The 25,456-nt window shown below is 30.0% G+C and overlaps 1 protein-coding gene across 6 annotated transcripts; it reads left to right on the forward strand.

Moving 5' to 3' along the window:
• Nucleotides 1–1,260: 1,260 nt before the first annotated feature.
• LOC122576631 (neurofibromin) lies at nucleotides 1,261–24,882 on the forward strand. 6 transcript variants are annotated; one of them, XM_043747228.1, is made up of 25 exons: nucleotides 1,261–1,465; nucleotides 4,653–4,980; nucleotides 5,075–5,293; nucleotides 5,429–6,116; nucleotides 6,399–6,669; nucleotides 6,759–7,136; nucleotides 7,224–7,410; nucleotides 7,854–7,895; nucleotides 8,046–8,119; nucleotides 8,308–9,179; nucleotides 9,565–9,866; nucleotides 10,026–10,587; nucleotides 10,689–11,237; nucleotides 11,341–11,535; nucleotides 11,796–13,884; nucleotides 14,278–14,418; nucleotides 14,493–14,751; nucleotides 14,821–14,936; nucleotides 15,595–15,711; nucleotides 17,741–17,827; nucleotides 18,251–18,453; nucleotides 19,380–19,566; nucleotides 19,924–20,186; nucleotides 21,396–21,566; nucleotides 21,706–24,882. In XM_043747228.1, exons 1-24 carry the CDS (start codon nucleotides 1,406–1,408, stop codon nucleotides 21,481–21,483), a joined length of 8,277 nt encoding a protein of 2,758 aa, XP_043603163.1. In that variant the 5' UTR covers nucleotides 1,261–1,405; the 3' UTR covers nucleotides 21,484–21,566; nucleotides 21,706–24,882. The 6 variants fall into 6 exon arrangements, with proteins under 6 accessions (XP_043603163.1, XP_043603166.1, XP_043603180.1 ...); XM_043747231.1 differs by having other exon boundaries at nucleotides 17,768–17,827; XM_043747245.1 differs by lacking the exon at nucleotides 17,741–17,827.
• The last annotated feature ends 574 nt before the right edge of the window (nucleotides 24,883–25,456 follow it).

Raw genomic sequence — 25,456 nt, forward strand, 5'->3', positions numbered from 1 at the left:
ACTTTTACTTATACCTAAAACTTTTTTATAGCTATGCAATATAAGTATATACTAATATAACTAATAGCGTTAAGAGAGAGTAAGGGAAAGAAAACTTTTATTAGTAATATAAATATAAATAGTTGTATTAAATAATAGTTACATTATTATAGTCTGCAATGACTGTTAGGACATTTTCAGCTAAATTGTAGTTCCATGAAAAATCTATAAAAAAGAAGTTGTTCTTAACACTAGAAATTTGTTTCAGAAAAATGAAATTGGAAGTGGACAGTACTAAAAACAATCTTAAAACTGATATATGATAGAATGAAAATCATTTCCCGTCGATGGAACGAAAATAGAATATCTAGCGCCATATTAAGCATATCCAAAAAGGAAAGAGAAATAAATGCAATTAAGAAGATACAGTTAGTTAAACTTTCAAATTTTAATCAGCCATATTTTTAATATACATACGATATATTATGAGAAAAGAGAACATTCAGATATTGGCAATTAAGAGAAAATTATCTAATTTATTATTATATCTTAACAAACGTGTAAATATTTTATGAACAATTTGATTAAATTTTTGACTGATTTTTTTGACTGAATTACCTCATATACCAAATCATGCTAAGATTATGAATAACATGATCAAGATTCAGTAGAAGTAACTGTATTAGCAGTAGTTCAAAAGTATACTGAAGAGACGTTTGAAAGAATTATTTGAAAATTCTATTTGAAAAATCTAGTAATAAAATCCTTTATAGTAATTCGAGATTAGCAAATTATAAATTTTAGTGTTATAACAAATTGTAACTGCTGTTAATAATCAAAATAAAAATTTATCGCTCAATAAACAAATGGGTAAATATATGAAATAGTGTGAGCATAAACTAAAATTGTAAAAGAAAAAATATTTTAGTTCAATTAAAAGATCAATACATAATACTTTATAATCTTTAATATATTAGAAAATAGATTTATAAATATAAATATAACCTTATTGAGACAATCGTCTCTATTGACGGTTAGTAATTTAGAAATACGTACATATGTTATTTCATATATGTGAATAACGGGGGTATTTAAATTTTGTCATACATCCCTAAGACCGTGACACGATTGGTTGCTTAGAAGAGAATGTTGTGTCGTCGGGTGACTCCGCCCGGTATCGGTTCTATCTACGAGCATCTTCGTCCCAGACCCCACTATAATTCTTTGACTCTGTCACAGTCATGGCGCATGGCGCGCCGCGCCCCTCCCCAACGGGAGAGAAAGAGCAAGTCGCTGCGGTGCTCTCGTCTCTTGCCTGCCTTGCCAGTCGACGTTCGTAAATGGCGACGTATCGATGTCGAATGCACGTAACGAACTGGTAAATCGTCGTACGTGATGACGGCTCGTCACTGAACATCGGACGGCGATGGGCACACAAAAGCCGGAAGAATGGGCGAATTTGCTGATCACACGTTTCGAGGAACAGGTACATCTCAACTGTGACTCGAACTACGAATCTGTTTAGCATTCCTTTTTTCTTCTATTCGTCTTCCCTCTTCGTGCACCCTCCCCCCTTCAACGCCCCTCTCTTATCTACCCTCTTCCGGTGCTTTCTCTTATTGCTTCTCACTCTCTTCCTCTATTTACTTTCCCCTTTTGTGTTCTTTTTTAATCTCTTCCAGTATGGTGTCCTTATTCTCAGTTTCTTCTTTTTTTCTTTTACTTTACTATTTTTCGCTTCATTAGAAGATTATTCATTTAGAGAAAATTAGTATTAGTTTTATTGCTTTTTATCGCTCCTCATTTTCACGAACTCTATCGAAGAAATGGCAGTTAAAATTAGGAGAAATTATTGAATGAACGATTATTAGAAAGACTGGCAACGGTCAATCTAATCGCTCATGTAAATTTGACACGATTTGTGTGTAGCAGTTTCAAAGTGTGTGCAGTAACCAAATGCAAGAAACATAATTTTCATTGGCGAGTGAAAAAGTTAAGGTATAGAGTGACACAAGTAATCTAGAATCGGCAATTTTTACATCAGTAAATTTTTTCTAAATATCATTTTTCAATACTCTAACAATCATCTGCTTCACTAGAAAAATTCAATTCTTTTCATATTCTGTACGACGTGACACGATGTGACCAGGCAAGGTATGTATTTACGTATAGAACAATTCAATGTTTCTACGGATCACCGATGGTGATGGTCATGACAACAATTGTTTAGGTAGAATTTCGAACGGAATAGTTAAAAATTGTGTTGTTTATGATTTTTATGTGCATGTATTTTCGTATTTGTTCTGTTTCCCTTAATTTTTTCTCCTTTATTAGTGGGGAAAGTATAAAAGATATTTTCTACACAGTATTTAAATATTATTTAATGATAGCGTCTACTTTACAAATGTAGCGATTGTACCTCATTTTTCTATAGGTATTCTAGGATTTGCTACAGATGTAAAATAGATTTTAAATGACGCAATGACCCTAAATCAATCTCACAGATTTCACGGCAAATAAAGTGGCATTTAGTTTAGAAATTTCAATCGCCATTATTATCCCTATTATTAGAGTAATAATTAATGATTGGTATCGTTATTTTTCTGGATGCATTGTCATTCATTTGTTCGTTGATTCGTTCATTCATGGGAAGATGCTTTCTCGCGGTCTCCTCCCTCTACACGCCGGGGAGTCCACGATTTGACCTTCGCCTTCTCCTCCCTTTCCTCTCCACCCCATTCAGTTAAGATACATATAGGGTGTTCTAAAATTCATCTACTATTTCAATAATTTGTTAAGACTATTATTTTATTATTATCGAAATAAATAAATTGCAGAACTATACTATATATATATATATATTTATTTATTATATATTATATCAAGTATATGTATACTTGCAATTTTAAAACAATCGATTTTTTATTTTATGAATATTTAGAAAATTGTTCGGATCAATATCCGATGACAATGAAAATTCAGGTCATCCCTATCACTCGAGGTTAATAAGCTAAAATACATTTACAAAATAGAGATTAATTCTATTTCTTTTTTCTAATTCTCGTTAGTTTTTTTGAACCAGTTGAAAGATTATATTCTATAAATATGATGTAGTCTTATGTATACCGTTTACAGGAGTAATTTTATTATAAATAATAAATGACATCGTCCAGAAAGATGGTGCAAACAATTTATTACATAATGAAATTCAATATTTCATGCAAAAGAAGTTTAAGATTGAGTTAGGGATACCCTATAGATTATAGAGTTTCATTCCTCGTCCCGTAACCCCTCTATACCTATACCCTACACAACATCGCATCCGTCGTGTCACGGATACATGAATGAAAATTGCATTCACTTCGCGCATGGCTTATTGAAGAATTTGAATCTATGGTATACTTCAACGCACTTTAACTGGCTCGCAAAAGTATGCCAACACTTATATTTGCACCTTTTAACAAATGAAATCTATGTTATAGTGAACAGAATGATGTTCACTAAACAGTGTTTAATATAATTATTATATGTATATGTATAAAGGTATGTATGCGCATATATGTATAGCAAGAGAAAGGTCTCAAAATTTCATCAGTAAAATTAGAAAATGATTCAACAACAATACAAAATTTATAGCGTATTTATTTCAAATACAGCCTACAAAAATATTTGATTAGATATATGTACATATGTATTATTATTTACTATTGTTACATATTACTTTATTTACATTAATATTTTTGCTTAGTTCATCTTTGGCGAAGATAATACCTCCAAGTTGCGTTATGTGCTATGAATTAATTTTATTGAGGTATTTATATCAATAAAATTTATCATTTTTTTTTAGTAATACCTTTTTTTCTTTATTTCTCAATTATTTAATCTCATACCAGACACTCTCAATAGGATTAATATTTGGGCTCTGAAATATGCAAGATGAGAGATGTATTACAATTCCAGCAATATTCCCTAGACCATTATCTTGCCGGAGATAAAAATGTAGTATCAAGCCTAATTCTTCTATATCTTGTTTAATATCTTGTTCTTTTAATATAGGTACAGATATACTTGTATTTTCCATTTAATATTCTATCGATAAATATCGACAAATTTTCTGTACCACTAGTAATCACATAGAATTTTACTTCATCTGTATTTGTATAATTTTGTTAGAGATAATAAAGGCAATTAATTATTTGTCATTCATTGCTAATGATTATTTGTGTGGATAATAATTTTAAAAAATATCTTTTATACATATTTTTTATATGATAATAAATTTTATGATTTATCAAATAAATACATATGTACATATGTATGCATCAGAAAATGGGGAAAAGAGAAGAAGGAGAGGTTTATATACTATTTAGTTATGCCGATAGTTTATATTTTAATATTCTATATCTAAAACTCATGAATGTTATTAAATTTACTAATTTGCATTTTACATTTCGTACATATATTATACTAGTAATGTCATTTAAATTAATAGGTAAGGGGTAATATAATGATATATGTGTACAAATTTATTATATTTCTGATACATTTAATTTCTAATTAATAAAAATATATAAATAACAAATTATTATAAATAGAAATTGATAATTTCTATAATTTCACATACAGTCATATATTTAAAATCTAATACTAAATTTCTTACCTTTTGTTTATAGTTGCCGTGTCACAGTTGCTCTCAGACCACCCACTCTCGTATGAACGAAGAAAGAAACAAAAAATGTCTAATACAAATTTCTCGATACCGTTTCTCTCTTGTAATATCCAGCCTTACCAAAATACTTCAGAATGTTAATGAAATGGTGCCATCTATTGGGGGTCAACGTATATTTCATAGTACAGATCAAGATCGGCAGTGTTATGAATCTATTACCATTATTTTGGATATCTTGGAAAAGTGTCTTGCAAATCAACCAAAAGATACAGCTAAATTTGATGAAGCTATGAATGTAAAGTTTTTGCTTAAAGAGATATGTCAATTTATAGGTAATTATGTTTCCAGTATTATTAACATAAATGTTTGTGTGCAGGTATTACTTATAATGAGATTTAAAAACGTAAATAACAATATTATTTTTAGATATACCAAACGATAATCCACAAAATGCTCACTTAAAAAATTTAGCTAGCAAGGTTTTGTTTGCACTAAGTTTAAATTTCTTTAATGCTGTATTTAACAGAATATCATCCAGACTTCAAGAATTGGCAAAATGTGGAGACGAAACTGCTGACTATAGTGATATTGAATTAATTCAGCATATTAACGTGGATGTATATAGATTAACAAAACTTTTAAATGGTAGTTTATCATACTTATTATTCATTTATTATATACACTTGTATATATTATGGTATATACAAAATGTTTTTTATCAGATTATGTAGAATATATTATATATATATATAACTATTCATACTGTCACTATTATTACAGAAGCAATTCAAAAATTTAAACAGCTTAAAAAGTCAGCTCACATAGTTCTTATGAACTCTTTGGAGAAAGCAATATGGAATTGGATGGATACTTATTCTTATGAATTTGCTGAACTTCAAAAAGAACCAAATGAAGATCTGGGAAAAGCATGTGAAGAACTATTTGACATTCTTGATACATTTGCAGACAATAAAAAAGGAAGAGCTGCAGCTGTCTGGCCTTTACAAATTATGCTTCTAATACTTTCACCAAAAGTTTTGGAGGAAATAGTTAATGCCGATTTTAGTACTCTCTGTTCATCAAGACATTCGAAGAAAAAGCAATTTATTGACAGTATCAAAAAAGGCCTAGGAATGCATGGTAGTTCTAGTAGGCAACTAGTAGAAGCTGCAGCAGTCACTTGTATCAAACTTTGTAAAGCATCAACTTACATTAACAATCTGGATTCAAATAATGTTATCTTCATACTTGTTCGACATGTTATGAGTGATTTGATGGCTCTACTTTTTAATCCAGGGAAAGTATTTTCTCGTGGTCAAAGCTACGTTGCCCAAGACATCGATCTAATGATAGACTGTTTTGTTAGCTTCTTTCGCATTAAACCTCATAACAACGAAGTACTTAAAGTCTGCTTGAATCTGAATTATCCATCGACGTACCAGTTTGTCTTGGTTAGCTCATTATACAAGTAAGAAAAGATATATTTTTGTTCATTCATAATTGAATATATATCTATATAATCATATTTTGTTGCAAATATAAAATTATACATTACATGTTATAACCAAAAAATATGCTTCATGAAATTCAAGGGAATAATAATTTGTTAGTTAAAAATTTAAACATGTGATGATAAATTTTTGACTTATAATTGTAATGTTCTGAAAAAGAATTTTGTTATCATTATTTTAAATGAAATAAGTAATTTGTTTTAATAATATTAATGTGGTATCAATCATTTTTATTTTAGAATCGTAACTCAACCAAGACTGCCATGGTGGCCTCAAATAGATCTTCTGTATTCTCGTAGTGCAGAACTTAGAAATATGTTTATTGATATTTTAAATAAAGTCACACAGAGTTACATATCACATACACCATTACGAATGATTCAAAGTTTAACACTTAAAGGTAAAGAACAAAATAAGTACAGAGACCGTGGAGAAGAAGTATCGAGTTATAGAAATTTACTTTTATGGATGGTGAAACTTATTCATGCTGATCCTATGTTATTGTTGAATGTAAATACTTTATATAAAAATCCCAATTTTAACTTGTAGAAAGATCCTTATACATATATCTATATATATGTGTGTTATTTATTTTACAGAATCAGGGAAAAGCTGGTCATGAAATTCAAAGTTCAACTTTAGAATTAATTAATGGTTTAGTTTCACTAGTTCATCAACCAACAATGTCAGACATTGCTTATGAAGCAATGGAAGCATTATTGGTATTACATCATCCAGATAAAATAAAAGCATGGAATCCAGAGGCACCAATGAATACCTTTTGGGATGTTAGTTCACAAGTTCTGTTCTCAATTTCCCAAAAATTGATTCAGCACCAAATCGTTAATTATACTTGTATATTAAAATGGCTTAGAGAAATATTAATTTGTAGAAATGCTTTTCTGGCACAAAATAAGGATTATGCTCATGTGGGTAGCCAGATTGCTGTTTGTAAGCAAGCACATATTAAACTTGAGGTTTGTTTAGATTTACAATATATTACAGAACTTTTTTTTTAAATATTGTTATATTTGTTTTTTAATTTATTTATTTTTATTTTTCAGGTTGTATTTTTCATGTATTTGTGGAGTATAAATATGGAAGCAGTTTTAGTATCAATGTCTTGTTTTGCATTGCTTTGTAAAGAAGCAGAAATTCGTTGTGGTAGTGATGAAGTAGCAGTAACTTCTTTACTTCCAAACTATCACTTATATCTTGAATTGGCGCAAGCTTCTACTGTGTTAATCACTGGTGAGTTTAAATGTCCAAAATATTATTTCAATTTATCTTTCATATTTAAATACCGTATATTCCAAAGTTGAAGTAGAAATTCGAACCGAGAAATAAGTGTAAAATGACATTACAACCTTAATTTTGTTTTATCATACTTGTATATAAAGGGAATATTTTTATTTTTTAAATTACTTTATAATATTTTATTTACTTCTACATGAATATATTCTATATAAAATCATAGTACTACCGATATGTACTTCTACTAAAAACCTTTAAATAGAGAGATTAACATAAGATAACATCTTTTTTTAAACTAGTTTCGGTTCGGGTACCTACTAACAATGATTTTATTTGAATTCAAACATTCATTCATGAATTTTTGAATTCACTTTGTATTTTGATTAGTATAACCCTTATATGGCTGCAGTAGAGTATTAAAGACCTTGTTACCATAACAGCCAGCGGGGAAAGTAAGCTATGCTATCGTGATCATAATTATGGTAAGTGCAATTCAAAATATTATTCGCATACATGATACAGGACTAAGAACGTTTTATTTTTCTTTACTATTCTAATTATTATATGCGATAGTAGAATAATTGTTTTGTGATTAACATTAGTGCATTTCAAGCATATTATATCTTTTTTAGGACGTGCTGCTTTACAAGAAAGAATTATGGTCTTATTGAGGAAAATAGAACACTGTGTAAATGGCATACAACCTGTATGTATATACATATAATATATATAATGGATATATACATATATACTGTATATATTATTATATTAACAATAGTAATATTTTAATTTAAGAATTATTTTTCAAAGAAAAATATGCAAAATTTTTTTATTTAATGTTCCTTTAATGAGAAAAAAGATAATATTCTCATAAAGTTTCCTTCTTCTTGTTAGGCTTGGGAAGAAACATTTAGAAATTGGGAAATAACTTCGCGGCAGTTAGTGACTTATCCCAAATCTAAAACAGAAGATAGTCAGATAGAATCATTTCATCGAAGTACAGGGAAGCGAAGAGCATCACACCAAAATTCAGAACATGAACTAGAAGAACAAATTAATGAGTGGGCTAATATGACAGGATTTCTTTGTGCTTTGGGTGGAGTATGTTTACAGAAACGTTCTCCAAATAGATCATTGTCAGGAATGCCACCAAATTCAGAACCAAAAAGGAGTGCAAAACAACAAGAACCTACACCTTGTTTATCAAATCCAAGTCAGGAAGTGCAATATTGTACACAATTTGTTTATAATTTATTACGCCTATTAATTTGTAACAATGAAAAATTTGGCAATCAAATTCAGAAACATGTAAAAGAATTGGTTGGACATGAAATGAGTCCTGCGCTATATCCAATTCTTTTTGATCAGATTAAAAGCATAGTTGAAAAATTTTTTAATCAACAAGGACAAGTTATAGTAATGGAAGGTAATACGCAATTCATTGAGCATATAATATTCATAATGAAGAATATCCTAGATTCTAAAACAGATCAACCTTCTGAATATCTTGGAATGACTAGCATAGAAGGAATGATGTTAGCAATTGTCAGATATGTTAGACATTTGGATATGACTAAACATTCTATTCTTATCAAAACAAAATTATGTCTGCTGGTCGAAGCAATGATGAAAAGACGAGATGACTTAGCATTCCGACAGGAAATGAAATTTAGAAATAAACTTGTTGAATATTTAACTGATTGGGTGATGGGTGCTACTCATCAAATTACTCCATCTACTAGTGGAGACTTGACTGTTTACACACGGTATAGATGACTTTTTTCTATGAAATATATTTATATTAAATAATATTTTCCCTTTGGCTTAATTTAATAACTGTTTAATTATATATTATCACATGTACAGTGAAGATTTTTATAAAATACCTATTGATTCTTTATAGTTGAGTAAGAAAGCAATATTATTGAGACATATAGAAATGATCAAATAATTAATTAAGAATTAATATTTAAAAATTAGCTATGCATATATTTCCAGTGCATTTAATTTATTGCAAATGCAGTTTTATTGTTTATTAAAGAAATTAAATATTTTTATTAATTTATATCAAGTATTTGGCATAATCTTATTATAATATTATAATGAATTATACGTATATATCAAATATGTTTCTTTTATTTGATTTTTTAGAGATTTAGATCAAGCATGCATGGAAGCGGTCGGAGCATTGCTACGAGGCCTACCTCTTCAACCCGAAGAATCCGATCGCGGTGATTTAATGGAAGCAAAATCTCAGTTGTTCTTAAAATATTTTACTCTCTTCATGAATTTATTAAACGACTGCAACGAAGTAACTGGTGATGAAAAAGAAAAAGTGTCTCAACAACCATGTTTAAGTAGTGGCAAATTATCTACTTTACGCAACGCTACTATACAAGCAATGAGTAATCTTCTCAGCGCAAATATTGATAGTGGATTAATGCATTCTCTAAGTGAGCAAAATTATAATTTATTTATTCGTGACATTGATATTATTGATGTTATTGATATTTATTGATGGCTTGGTATTATTGATATAACATTAATCATTATATTAAATTTTCTACTGACTTTTGCAACTTTTTATAATTTAAAAATTTGTATATTTATAGGTTTGGGTTATAATCCAGATTTACAAACACGGGCAGCATTTATGGAAGTTCTCACCAAAATTCTTCAACAAGGAACAGAATTTGATACATTAGCAGAAACAGTATTGGCTGATAGGTTTGAGCAATTGGTTCAACTTGTTACAATGATTAGTGACAAAGGAGAATTACCTATCGCAATGGCCTTAGCTAATGTAGTAACAACGAATCAAATGGACGAATTAGCACGAGTTTTTGTGACATTATTTGATGCTAAGCACTTGTTATCTTCTCTCTTATGGAATATGTTTTATCGCGAAGTTGAAGTTTCTGATTGTATGCAAACATTATTTCGTGGAAACAGTCTTGGAAGCAAAATTATGGCATTTTGTTTTAAAATTTATGGTGCCAGTTATTTACAAAATTTATTAGAACCTTTAATTACTCCTCTATTAGATGATCCCGCTACTGGTTTTGAAGTTGATAGCGCCAGAATAGATGCTAATGAAGATATAGAAAAGAATGGTCGTAATTTGATTGCATTAACTCAAAAAGTATTTGATGCTATAGTATCATCAGCTGATCGGTAAGTTATTAGAAATTGCATAGTTGATATTAATATAAATCATTTCTTAAAGAAATTTAGCTGTTAATTGACATTATATTAGTTTCATTGTATTTTCACAGGTTTCCACCACAATTGCGGTCTATGTGTCATTGTTTATATCAGGTACTCAGCAAAAGATTTCCACAGTGTCCGCAAAATAATATTGGAGCTGTTGGAACTGTAATATTTCTGCGATTTATTAATCCAGCTATTGTATCACCTCAAGAAATGGGTATTGTAAATAAGCCTGTACCTCAGCACATTAAGAGAGGTCTTATGTTAATGTCTAAAATTCTTCAAAATATCGCAAACCATGTAGAATTTAGCAAAGAACAACACATGTTACCATTTAATGACTTCTTACGTGCACATTTCGAAATTGGAAGAAGATTTTTCATACAGATAGCATCAGATTGTGAAACGGTCGATCAAGCTAATCATCCGATGTCGTTTGTGTCGGATGCCAATGTTCTAGCATTACATAGATTGCTTTGGAATCATCAAGAGCGAATTGGCGATTATCTTAGTAGCAGTCGGGACCATAAAGCAGTAGGTAGAAGACCTTTTGATAAAATGGCTACATTATTGGCTTATCTTGGTCCTCCAGAACATAAACCAATAGATTCACAGTAAGTAACAATATTAAATACATTTCTTTTATTATACAAATCATTGTTACGAATGCTATTTATGCAATTTTCATATGTATATTTAAGTGTATTTATTTAATAGCTTACTTTTTTCATCGTCTTACGCTCGATGGTCAAACATTGATATGTCTTCAACTAATTTTGAGGAAATTATGGTAAAACATAATATGCATGAAAATGAAGAATTTAAGAGTATCAAGAATTTAAATATATTCTATCAAGCAGGAACTAGTAAACAAGGGTATCCAGTGTTTTATTATATTGCTAGACGTTACAAGTATGTATCTTATAAATTTGTTAATGTATATGTTACAGATATGAGCATTAATTTGATTAATAAGGACTTTTTTTTATTAGACATTAAGGATTATTATTTCCTTAAATTATTACCTTATATATTATATATTTTTTTATATAGTATTTATATGTCATACAAAATCATATAAGGAGAAACTTGATGAAAAATGTTTGGTTGTGTATGTATATTTGGATTTATAACTCTGTGCTAATGTAATTTTGTTTGTATTTTTTTTATAGAATTGGCGATACGAATGGCGATTTGCTAATATACCACGTTATTCTTACCCTAAAACCATTCTGCCATTCTCCATTTGAATTGGTCGTTGATTTCACTCACGCATGTTCAGACAATCGATTTAGAGCTGAATTCCTACAAAAATGGTTTTATGTATTGCCTAAAGTTGCCTATGAAAATATTCATGCCGCATATATTTATAATTGCAATAGCTGGGTGAGAGAATATATAAAGTTTCACGATAGGATTTTGGCACCGTTAAAAGGTAATAGAAAGGTAGTTTTCATAGACGGACCGGGTCGTTTAAATGACGTGATCGATGTCGATCAACAAAAATTGCCTGGAGCTACTTTATCTCTTGATGAAGATTTAAAGGTTTTTAACAGCGTTTTAAAAATTTGTCATAGGGATACTAAGGTATCCGTAAAAGTTGGACCAACAGCGATACAAATTACCTCGGCGGAGAAATGCAAAGTATTGTCGCATTCCGTTCTCTTAAATGATGTTTATTATGCATCTGAAATAGAAGAAGTTTGTTTAGTAGATGACAATCAATTTACATTGACTATTTCAAATGAAACTGGCCCATTATCTCTTATTCATCAAGACTGTGATAGTATCGTACAGGCTATAATTCATATAAGAAATCGATGGGAATTATCACAGCCGGAATCTGTATCTATTCATCCAAAGATAAGACCTAAAGATGTACCTGGAACATTATTAAACATGGCGTTACTGAATCTTGGTAGCTCGGATCCAAATTTACGAACAGCAGCATACAACCAACTGTGTGCTTTAACTGCAACATTTGATTTAAAAATAGAAGGACAACTCTTGGAAACATCTGGACTTTGTATACCATCAAATAATACTATATTTATTAAACATTTAAGTGAAACCTTGGCTGCAAATGATCCTCATCTTACACTGGAGTTTTTAGAGGAATGTATACAAGGTTTCAGATCGTCAAGCATTGAGTTAAAACATCTTTGTTTAGAATATATGACTCCGTGGTTAAATAATCTTGTACGATTTTACAAGCCAAACGACGAAGGAGGAAAACGTCAGAAACAAGTTACAAAAATTTTAGAGAAATTAATTACATTAACTATTGAGGAAGTGGAAATGTATCCAAGTATACAAGCTAAAATATGGAGCACAATCGGAAGATTACCCGACTTAATAGATACAGTCTTGGATAATTTCATTCAACGTAGTGTCAGTTTTGGACTTGGTTCTCCTACAGTTGAAATTATGGCAGATACCGCCGTAGCTTTGGCTTCTGGAAATGTTCAATTAGTGGCAAAGAAAGTAATAGGAAGACTTTGTCGAGTTGTCGATAAAACTTGTACTTCTCCAACACCGTTATTAGAACGACATACAAGATGGAATGACATTGCTATTCTAGCAAGATATTTATTAATGCTATCTTTTAATAACTGCTTGGACGTAGGAAAACATCTACCATATTTGTTTCATACAGTGACATTTCTAGTTTGCTCCGGAAGTCTGAGTATGCGTGCTTCTACTCATGGTTTGGTCATTAATAGTATTCATTCGTTATGCACCTGTAGTTCACCTTCCTTTTCAGAAGATACTTATCGAATATTACGGATGAGTTTAGATGAATTTTCTCTCCCAAAATTTTATTTACTTTTTGGAATTAGTGAGGTGAAATCTGCTGCGGGTACAGCATTTAGATCTAGTTACAGACATTCGAATGAAAAATGGTTTAGCAACGAGCGTAGCGTTACAGGAACACACGATAAAGAAAGACTTTCACTAACCAGTTTAGAAATTATTACTGATGCTCTTCTTGAAATTATGGAAGCTTGTATGCGGGACATACCACACTGTGATTGGTTAAAAACTTGGACTTCTTTAGCAAGGAATTTTGCTTTTTGCTTTAATCCCGCTCTTCAGCCTCGAGCTCTGATTGTTTTCGGATGTATTAGTAAAAGCATAACTGATCAAGATATGAAACAGTTACTAAGGATATTAGTAAAAGCACTCGAGAGTTTTAACGATATCACTTTGTTGGAAGCAATCATTATGTGCCTCACTCGATTACAACCTTTGCTTAGATCTGTAAGTTACGTATTAGTTTATTATTTATTATTAATTATTTATTAATTACGTATTTATTAATTAATTTGTTTATTGTTACGTATCAATATATTTCAAGGAACGTGATGCTAGTGCAAATTGTGCCTTTAATATATTGTTAAAGTTAAATCTTATATTTATATTATACGAATTAAAGTTTATTCTATTATCATAAAGTTCGGTAATAATTACTAATAAGTATCATTAACATAATGATTTCATAACTTTATAACAGTAAAGTTGTTGGAATTTTAATTAATCTAAAATTAATTATTTATATTAATCTTTTTTTTTTCTTTTTATCTATATATATATATTTATATTTAATAATATGTATTATTATAATATATATTTATATATTTCCATATTTTTAAGGAATCTCCCATACATCGATATTTATTTTGGGTTGCAACATCAATTCTTCAATTAGATGAAGCTTCTTTATATGCCTGTGGTTTAGCACTCCTCGAGCAAAATTTACACACTTTGGATTCTCAAGGAACTTTTGATGACAAAGTAAAGATTCCTGTATTGTATTAGATAATCATATTATGTGTTCATCTTTATTATAAATTGTATAAATATTTCAGACCTTGAAGCAAGTTATGATGTCAACACGAGAACCTTTAGAATGGCACTTTAAACAGTTAGATAATGCTGTGGGACTTTCGTTCAAATCAAATTTTCATTTTGCTTTGGTTGGTCATCTATTAAAAGGATACAGACATCCTACACCTACCACTGTTACAAGAACAGCCAGAGTATTGACTATGCTGTTAGGTATTGTTGCTAAACCATTTAGAAGAGACAAATTTGAAGTCACGCCAGAAAGTGTGGCATACTTGTCTGGTAAGTTTATGTAAAATTTTCTATTTATGAATTGAAATTACTAATTATTATATATTTATATCTAATTAGCGTTAGTATCTGTATCTGAGGAAGTGCGAAGTCGATGTCATATTAGACATGCTGTGACCAAAACTGTAGAATCTGGTAGCACAGATTACCTTGATATTTTGCTTCCACACAGTACAGTAAGTTATTCTTAGAATTTTTTTCATATTAAAACCATATTCTAAATTTTAAATAGAAAGTATTCAAGGCATGCATTATTTATGGTCTAATATCATTTAATTGCGCATTAATCGGAATTACTTTTACTAATACGTATTAAAACTTAATTCAAGTAAAAGAATGATAAACAGTTTATATATTTCTTATATAACGAAGTGATATCTTGTTATTTAAATATAATTGGAAAATTTGCTTTTCTAATTTTTTTGCTTATTATTAATGTTATATTGTCTGTTGTTAGATCGTGCGTAAAAAATGACTCGTGAAAGAAGAATTACAAGAATTTTGTTAATTTGATGCAGTTATACATAATTTGTTGTTAATTACAATTTTAAAGTTATTTTCACATCGTAATTTGTTTTGTCTATTCTGTATACATAGAAGCATATATGGTGTCTAAGTTTTAAATGATCAAACTTCACAGTTTATTTTATGAGTTGAAATAAGAAAAGGATATTATATAAATATAGTTTTTATATTATGTTATGTTTTATATTATATTATAATGTTATTATAACATTAGCTTTTTCAAATTTCAAATAAATGTCTACATGTATCGAACATTTAATATCAGAATATTAAAGAAGTGATTGTGATAAATTAAATATTATGATACAGGATACGTCTAATGCAACATCAAGTAATCCTACTAATCGCCGACAAAAATCATGGGATCTTCTTGATCAGTCTGCGCTCACTCAAGCTAGACAGCAGAAACAATATTCAACTCATCAGGTATGTTTTATTTGTTAAGTACGATTACACTTTACAAAACATGTAAAAATGATTTATAAAGGCATTATTTATTTTATAATGCATTATGTATTACAGTATCCATGTCTTTATTTAAAATTTGTTCAGGATAATGATAATCACATCCAAGAAAGTTTACTTTTCAGTAGATTGTTTTTATTACTTTTGTTTTAAATATTACAATAACAGTTATCTATAAATGACTTGTTTTTTGCCGAAATTTACTACTATTTACTTATATATTATACATTTTAAGACAAGAAATTGATTATTCGTTAAATAAGAAAAGATTATTATTCTGTAAGTGAATTATATAGTTTTTTTAAAGGTGTGTATCTAAATATATATATGTCGGAGATGAAAGGACACCGAAGCCTTCCCTTTGGAATTTTGGGAAAATCCCTTAACACTTTAATCTAGATTCTACCATAGACGTAATTAAACAATTGTCGTCATTCAATCCGATTGTATTTATTCGAGATTTGTAACAGTGAGCTTGGGCTCGAGGCGACAATCAGTCGCCAACGTAGCCGCGGTCAAGGGATGAACGTTTGTCTAACAAAGGTATGGAGTAATAGTATAGCTCTCCTTAAAGAAATAGTTGTAGCGACACTCCACAGTAAACATCCCAACGGTCTCCGTCCCGTGGCTCGCCACACGCAGGCCCTATTCTCCGGGTAAGATGATTTCGATGCATCTCCACAGTACATATTCAGCTAGCCTGAGGACCCGTTATAAATCCTAAGATTTAATTAACTAAAGTCCTTCAAACAGACAAACAGTCTTTGTCCCAACTACGGGAAGATAGGGGAAATCTATTTTTCTCGCGAACGACACTTCCCGCTAGCAACTTTTCCTCAAGGGTGGCTAGCATTCTCCTCTAACCACCAACATGGAAATTGACCAATTAACAACAACATCAATTTCCCTCACTTTCCGAACGAAGGCATCTCTCCACGAATCCGATGATCTCGTGCCCTTAGACACACCTCATTTATAGTTTTGCTCTGCAGCATCATCGTGACGAAAAGTCATTCTCTCGTGAGGTCGCATTAGCGAGTTACATAACGTCTTTACGCTCGGTGGATATTCTATGTTTTAACAAAGAGTTAGTTCAGTAATACTTGTACCATAGACAAGGAAATTGGGTACAACTTGGACTTTGGAAGAAAGCGCATTTTGTCATCCCGTTGACCGCGGATTCGTTATTGAACCTAGGATCATTGTCATTAGCTTCTCGAGTATCTAATTATCACGGTTACTTGTCAAATTCTGTAATACTCATATTTTTGTACTAGTAAAATATCTTCTCTATTGCATAACAACAATGCCTAATCCAAATGAAGATTCGTTTCACGCCCCTAACCCCAATCCTAATCATAATGTGAACCCGACATATATATATACATACTTACATATAAATGTTTGTATGTACATAATAAAATAAATGTGTAGATAATTACACATAAGTATATATATGCAGCTCTTGATGTATTTGTATATTTGTAATTAATTTCTATTTCTGTTTCTATTTATTTCTATTTATATTCAATAATTTACTACATCTAAATTTCTTAATTTTATGAAACTTGAAATATGAAAATAGAATTAAAAAACAAGCAGATACAGTAGTTAAAAATGTACTAAGATGATGTTTTGAAAATTTATAATTTATGTTGCGAATTATTCCAAAGCAAACAAAATAACAACAACATTAGTAGTCTGAAAGTTAGTAGATACAAAATATTCATGCATTATAAAATATAATCAAATTTAAGGATTTAAATATTTTATAGGATATTTTAAAAGTGTAAATTCAATTTTACATTAAGTAATATTGTTTATTGTTTTATATTTTTGAATGAACCTGTGTTTACTATTTCGATGTCTATGTTCGCATCTGCCTATGTCTACCTTATGTCTGCCTGGAAAACACATTGTAACTTGTCCCTTATACCTATCACGCTCCATCAATTTGTACAATAATGACGATGTACACGTCATTAACAAGACTGGACGGATTTTATTTAAAACGCAGCGATCCTTTTCTGTACCAACTGCGAAGGAAGCAAAGTCGAATGAGGAAGTTGAACCAAAGGTATTATTTACTCATCATATATATAATCCTCATAAACATCTTTTCTTAAATTTATCAACATCTAAACAAATACGAATGTACATATGTATGATTTCGTAACATATGTACATATAATATATTCCCATTATAGTAGTAGCGATAAATAGCTGAAAGAAATCCAAGACATTAATTGAATTTAAATAAGTTCAATGTGAGAAAATTAAACTTTCATGTAACTTTCATTTATACGTGCATTGACATAAAACTGCATAAAATAAGAATCCATACATATCACTTAATTTTGCCTTATGACATTTCTGCTTCAATCGTTTTAAAAATATCTGCAGCTTGATCCTTGTTATGTGTACTAAAATTAAGGAAATGAACGTACGAAGTAAAATAAAAAGATACGTATAAATGGTAAAATTTCTATAATTCATACAGAATCGAAGTGCCAGAGTAAGCGTGAGCAACGAAAATAATATATTGCTTGATCCAGAAGTACTGACAGATTTCTCAACTCAAACTTTGGTTCTAACTGTTCTGGTTACTTTAGTTAAAAATTCAACCGATGAAAACGAACAACGGATTCTTTATGAATATCTTGCGGAAGCCTCAGTGGTGTTTCCAAAAGTCTTCCCAGTAATGTAAGTTTTTATCTTTCAAAATTTTAAACAGATTATATATACGTTGAAAGCATCTACAGCAATTACATTAATAGTTGTTAAATGTTACAGTAAGTTAGCGTGATTTTTATAATTTTAAAATAAAGATGCATTTAACTGTTTATTACTCTGTTCCTTGTAAATATTCAAAACATGAGAGCACATAACTTCAGAGGACAATTCACTACTTACGTAAAGATAGGAATGAGGTTTACAGAAATAATATAAACTTGTTCCTGTGTTAATAAATAACATTAAGAAATTCGGAATGTATATTGAAGGGATTCCAACGAAGTCGAACAATACCTGATAGTTTTGAACGGAAAAAGAGATCTATTGCAGACATTTAGTAATTTGTATTTATGGCGAGAGAGCTCGTTTAAAATGATTATTTAATAATTATTTATGTATAATTATTAGATAATTATAATTAAATACTATGAAGATAAGTGAGTAATTGATACGAAAAAATATCTATAATTCTCAAATATTCAAATCTTCAGCATCTGGAATGGACACTTCTACATGTGATTACGCTATTTACAATTATTTCACTTTGTCTGATGAATTTGTTTCTGTCAAGAATCCAATGTAAGAATTCATTTAATATAATGTAAGAAACTAGGAATAAGAATGCAACAACCTCCATGCAATAGACTTTGCACCTAGAGTACAAATAAATTATTATTATTTATTATTATTAATTTGTTTCTACTTTTTTTCGTTTCACAGCTGTATCTTAGCCTTAGTTGAAATATAAAATAAGTATGAAAAACAGTAACATGAACAATTTGGTTTTCGAGAAATGATATTTAAAATAACGCATATGCTTACTGAGACATTTAATGTTACAGAATTCCATAAACGCATGCTTAATATTTTTTAAATGAATTTAAATCTGTTTATAGTCATAATTTGCTTGATGCAAAAATCAACAATGTATTATCCTTTTGCCATGACCAAGGGATATTGAATTCTGTACAAGCAATTATACAAAATATGATAGCATGCGAGGATACAAGTCAACAGCAGTTACATTACTTACAAAGTTGTGGTTTTGGTGGATTATGGAGATTTGCAGGGCCATACACAAATGTAAGTACCCATCTAGGGTGAGTCGGAGATAGTAGTGCAACCGAAAAGGGAGTAATTTTTCGTAAAGAAACAAGTAGAAAATGTAATACAAATTTTTTTGTCCGTAATACGCAGCAAGTGATAACGAGCACAAACTGTCAGCCGTGTCATGTCGTTACCGATTGTTGCCGTTCGAGCTAGCTTTTATGAACACAGATTGATAATATAGTACTTAACGAGATATAATGACTTAAGTCACTATATAAGTAACAACTTCTTTGCTTTTTTAATTTTTTACCCGAGATCACCCAATAATTCAAGTTCTACGTAATCTTTTTGATTATTGCATTTATAAGCTTACATTGATATATGTTGTAGTCCAATTGTACAGCCGAAAGCGCTCAGTTATTTGTTAATTGCTTGGAAGCCATGGTGGCAACGTGTTTACCGGTAGATGAAGTTGAAGCGTTAAATAGCAATGAAATCTCGAATGAAAAATGTAAACGATCCGATAGTCATCAGTCAGAAGTCGCACAAAAAAACAAATCTTTAACTCATGGAGGAGATCGGGCAAGTTCTCGCGCTTTTTCGGAAAAAATGGACGAAACTTCTCGGAGTAGATCTTCTTTCATTCAAATAGAGTAAGTGAACAATAACGATTGATTATTATTCGGGGCTGTCCCAAGTAAATATATCGAAAGATACATATATGTATATAGGTGCTACGGATAATGTTGAAACAGGTTGTAAAATATGAAAGGGGACATACATATATGTATAACATACTTACATTTATTCTTGCAATGATCCTGAAAAAAATACTATGAAGGTTAACTTCAGATTCAACTCGATGCCGGATTCTTATTGACTAAAATCCTCACACAGTGGCCTTGACGCCGTTGGAGAATTTTCGGGATTTCCAATAGGATATATGGTGCTTCCCCCGCGCCGTGCTCAGAGTTCATGGAAGGAGTTAATAGGACTCCGTTATTGTATTTTCACTCTACAATGCTGTATTGTAAGATCCACATCACACGCTGCTTATTAGTTGTCAATGGCAATTGAGAGGAATCAAATCTATAACCTTCGGGCAGAAAGCCGGCACTCTACACTCTAAATATTACCTACTCATGTGATTTGCATACGTTATTCTCGAAATAAGAATTTTCAAAATTGGCATTATGTATATCTAATATTTACAGTGGGAAGATTACTCGATCGGACTTTGTACTTACATCATAGTTACCCTAAAAAGAATCGATTTCGTGTGTGAATGTCCTTGATAAGTTTAATATATAAATGTTGAAATGCTTAATCGTTTGCTTGGAGAAGTTTATTTTCCTTTGAAAGAATTCTTTATAATCTGTAATATTGCTGCCGATAAATTTTTATTTGCTTACGTTTCATATTATCGAGTATTGTTGGGAAATATTGTTCCTTAAATGTCGCTAATGCTAACAACATATTAGCTTTGAAAGTCGATATATCTTGAAAATGACTTGTGCAAAAGATGTAAGTAATTTACTTACAAATGTTACACAAATATTTTGATGGCAATTACAAGAACATGTAGTAGAAAATATAGATTCTAATTTTAATACTTGAAGTTAACTTTCACAAGGCTTATAAAGGTTATAATAAAGTCAATGAATGTCAGCATGATCCATTTCTCTTAATATCTTACAGTTTTCATGTGGAATATTTGTTTATACGTTTCATCTTTCGAAACATTTACTTGGGGATATATAATTTTATCATATAATACAGTCGTATATTGTTTTAAAAAAGCATCTTAATATAATACTTTTTAAGAAAATTTAAAGTATTATTGATAAAGGTAGTAAATTTAGTCACAGTATAGATAGCAGAGGAGATGTTTCATTGGATTCTGTGGGTCAAGGAGAAAATACGAGTAGTAGTAACAATTCACAACCTTAGCGATTAATATGTGAACCTAAGAAACAGTGGGGTAAACATGGGCGAAAAGGACAAGTTGGTCAGAAGTTGCAAAGACAATTGAGGTACGTTTAGTTTCGAAACTTGCATGAGAACCATAGTAGCGGTGCATGATGATGCCTTCATTTTATTAGTGAATAGAAAACAGCACTGCCTTAAGTAATAGCTATATAATACTAAGATATACATATGTTTTCAATTTAGAAACGCAAACATTTTGGCTCCGTGTTATTGCTGCAACATGTCGAATCAGTTTAATCCAATGCCGTCCACTTCATGTTAATGTACCCACTGGAATGGAAACAATTAAGCGCAATCTGTTAGTCGATATACTACTTATTTTGTTATTAGCGACATATTTCGATGGTTTTGTATTATCTTTAAATTTACGTTTAATACAACGATTAATTGTTTCTGTATTATAGCGATAATATAGAAGAAAGTTACGCAATGAGTCTATCATCGATTTTTAATACACCAGAGTTATGTTTTGTATAAATGACGATTTTTAAAAGTACAATTGTTTAAACTTTTGTAATTAGACAATTGTTGTAATTAATCAATATATATATAATATTTCATAGTTTCATGGCGATAACTGAATATTCATGGATATTTTCATTCCTTTACAACTAAATATTTTTATATCATCTGTCCCTATTTCTAAACAAATTTAATATAGTCCGGTGTTATTAGAATAAAATGATTATATAAATAGTTTATCAGAGAAGTCCAACTATATGAGTTCATTTATATTTCATTCATAATATTCGTTCATAATTATATTCGTTCATAATATTTAGTGGAAGGAATGATATTATTTTCTGATAGGAATTATGTTCCACTTAGACTTGAGGTTAAGATAACAAAACAAATAACGAGATTGTTGTTTTATGTTGCGGTAAAATGAAGTGGTAACTGAATCGAAAGAAAATGTATGTTTAATGAAAACATTATGTTATGGGCACCAGCAAGTCAAATTCTTGACGAAAGAATTCCATTGAAATTGCAATGAAATAATGAAGATACTCAAAACGCTTGTGTAAATAAGTACAGAACTTTCGTGTACAAGAATATAAAGATATACGTGCATAAAGATATAATATCTTGAGAGAAATGTATTTATAAAAATAACTAAGAATGTTCCATGTTATCACATTTACTATAAAGAAAAAATGCAGTTTGACTAGAATACGATTCTGGATCAGTGCAAAATCGTTCAAACAGTATGTCACAGTCATGTATGAAGAACTTATATTCTTTTCTACATAAATATATTTATTGTTTGAGTGTGATTGTATTTTGTTCGAAAAAACAATAGGGTACATGTGCGTTTTGCGCGATTCCAATTGCAAAATTTGCGTATGTTTATGAATAGAATTTCGAGAGGATCGGGAACTCATCTCTCGAATATCATAATACAATTGCAACTCCTTGCACTTGGCCATTATTTATGAGGCATGTGCACATATTTTTATATTGTTAATGTTTAATGAGTTTAAACAAGCTTTAATTCAGAATCTTTTCCTGTTAATATAACGTTAATATATTTAACGATATTTATTCATAATGGAATATTAATTGAAAATATCCAGATATTCAAAAGATATATTATAGATATCGGAGGAAAAGTGGCAAGGAGTTGACAATACAAAGACGCTCTGGACCAGCATACGTCCGGTACATTGGAGGCTCTTATCGTCTCAGAATGCTCGAGCAACCGAACGATCGGTCATTTTTAGAGTTCTCAAAACAAAACACCAATGATTCTATTATCTACCACTTATTAAAGTACAAAGCAAGACACGTTATTTTTTCCCGAAGCGCATAAAAGCATGTAGGAGAGACAATTTATTAGTAGTTAGTGAAAAAAGAAAAAAACAAACAGTGATCGGTAATGATATAAGTGTCGATTTTTCTGTCGAATATCGGTTACGAAAATATGAAAAATATATACATTTAATATACATACACATAATAGGTTGATCGCAGCAATAGAGTACCCATAATGAATTCGATAATGCGTTTGTACATAGTATATAAATATATTATATGCAGGATGTTTCGTAAGTTGTCGAACAATATCTAACGGATATTCAATGAAATTATTAATTACGTTTTCATGTATTGTATAATCGAGCATGATTTTATTTTAATATTCAATAATTTGTGCAAAGATTTAGTTTAATTACAGGGCATGAATTTAAAAGTGCCGATTTTCTTTTAGTAATAGACGTAAAGCTTACGAAATACTCTATATATAGGGTATTTCATATGGTATATATATACATATACATGTGTACACCACATTTGCAGAATGCTAATTTAAATTAATAATAATAAGCTTGTCATGTTTTCATACGACTATTGATTATTAATTTTCTAGGAATCAGCAGATAAAAAGTTGTCCATGTAACGAATCTAAATAATTATAATACTGTCATTTTCTTGCATGTTGTACGCTACATAATAATACTTTTATTTCGCTATAAATTTAGTGCAAAACATTTTTTAAAATGCAATCAAAATCGAAATGCAGTCCGTTTTCCATTTGCTTTGTCTGTCTCGTTTTATTTATACGTTACAAAGAATCAACTTTCAAAAGTCGATATTAATTCTATTACTGCCTGATACTGTCTTTTTTTTTTTTTGTGACTTTACACCAAAGATATAAATGCCACTTTATATCAGAATTTAACTAATTTTTATGTTATTGAACACAAATATCTAAGGGAAAATACTAACAGTAAGAAAGCTAATGTATCTATTTTCTAAGTATCTTTAATTAAAAATTAACATTCAATAGTCTATCGAAAACAGTAACGTTTGGTTTATTCATTAAAACACGAATGTCACATGCTAAATATATCATATCTTATGAAATACTCTGTATATACAACACATAAATACACTATATAAATATTTGTATAGCACGTGCATATTTTAGAAATTCATGATTTTATGAAAATGAAATTGTTTCAAAATTGTCGAATAAGAGGATATATGTTATTATTAGGAAATACGTTCTATAGGATTATTCGTATGTTTACGTCGAATGTTAATGTAAGATATAAAATCTTCTAAATGCTTGTACTTAGATATTTTTGGCGCATCTCGAACGAACTGCGCTACGAACAAAGCATTGTTAATCTAGTTAAATGTTTAAGTGTTATATCTACTTAGTTCGTGCAGTACTCGTGACTATAAAACGAGAGATTCCTTGAACAGAAATAAAATAATTCTTAATGGTTTCACATTTCCAACATTGGAATTATCGAATTCCTTGTCAAAGTTGAGTAAATAATAAACCAATCGATGTTAAAAGAGTATATTTATAACAGATATTCTAGACAAATATACTATCTTAATGTTTCCGAATAATTTTTTTCTCCTTCAATTCACTTCCACTGTCCTTTATATTTATTGATATAATAATATCGTATGCTGTATAGACAAATATATTATATTTTTAATTTAATAATCTAAATATTTAAACGTGTTCATTCAAGATCATTCTTTCTCAATATGCCTTTAAATTTATCGCTTTTAAAGTGTATTTCCTTTTGATCAATATGATTCACGAAGTTCCATATTTTAGAGCACCGTTTATTTAACTTAAAAGTTTAATTAGTGCTCTGTTAAATAAATGTCCGATGTTTAAATTCATTCATCTGAACGTGAGCTACTATTATATGAACGACAAATCGTAAATAGTAGGGAGAATTAGTAAGCTCATATTATATGTGAACTACTTGTCCCGCGACAGTAATTTTGAACAAGAGCTACTATTTTTTTAACTTTTTAATGTTGACTACTGTGATACAATTATGGTATTATGTAGCAAGCAGTATGAGTTAATTGGCTACGATTGTGAATATGTTTTTACTTAATTAGGCAACATATTAATCTCTTAAGGAGACTATCATTGACTCCTGAAATTTAATGGATTGGATTT

This window comes from Bombus pyrosoma, linkage group LG2, assembly GCF_014825855.1.
Source record: "Bombus pyrosoma isolate SC7728 linkage group LG2, ASM1482585v1, whole genome shotgun sequence".
NCBI lineage: Eukaryota > Metazoa > Arthropoda > Insecta > Hymenoptera > Apidae > Bombus > Bombus pyrosoma.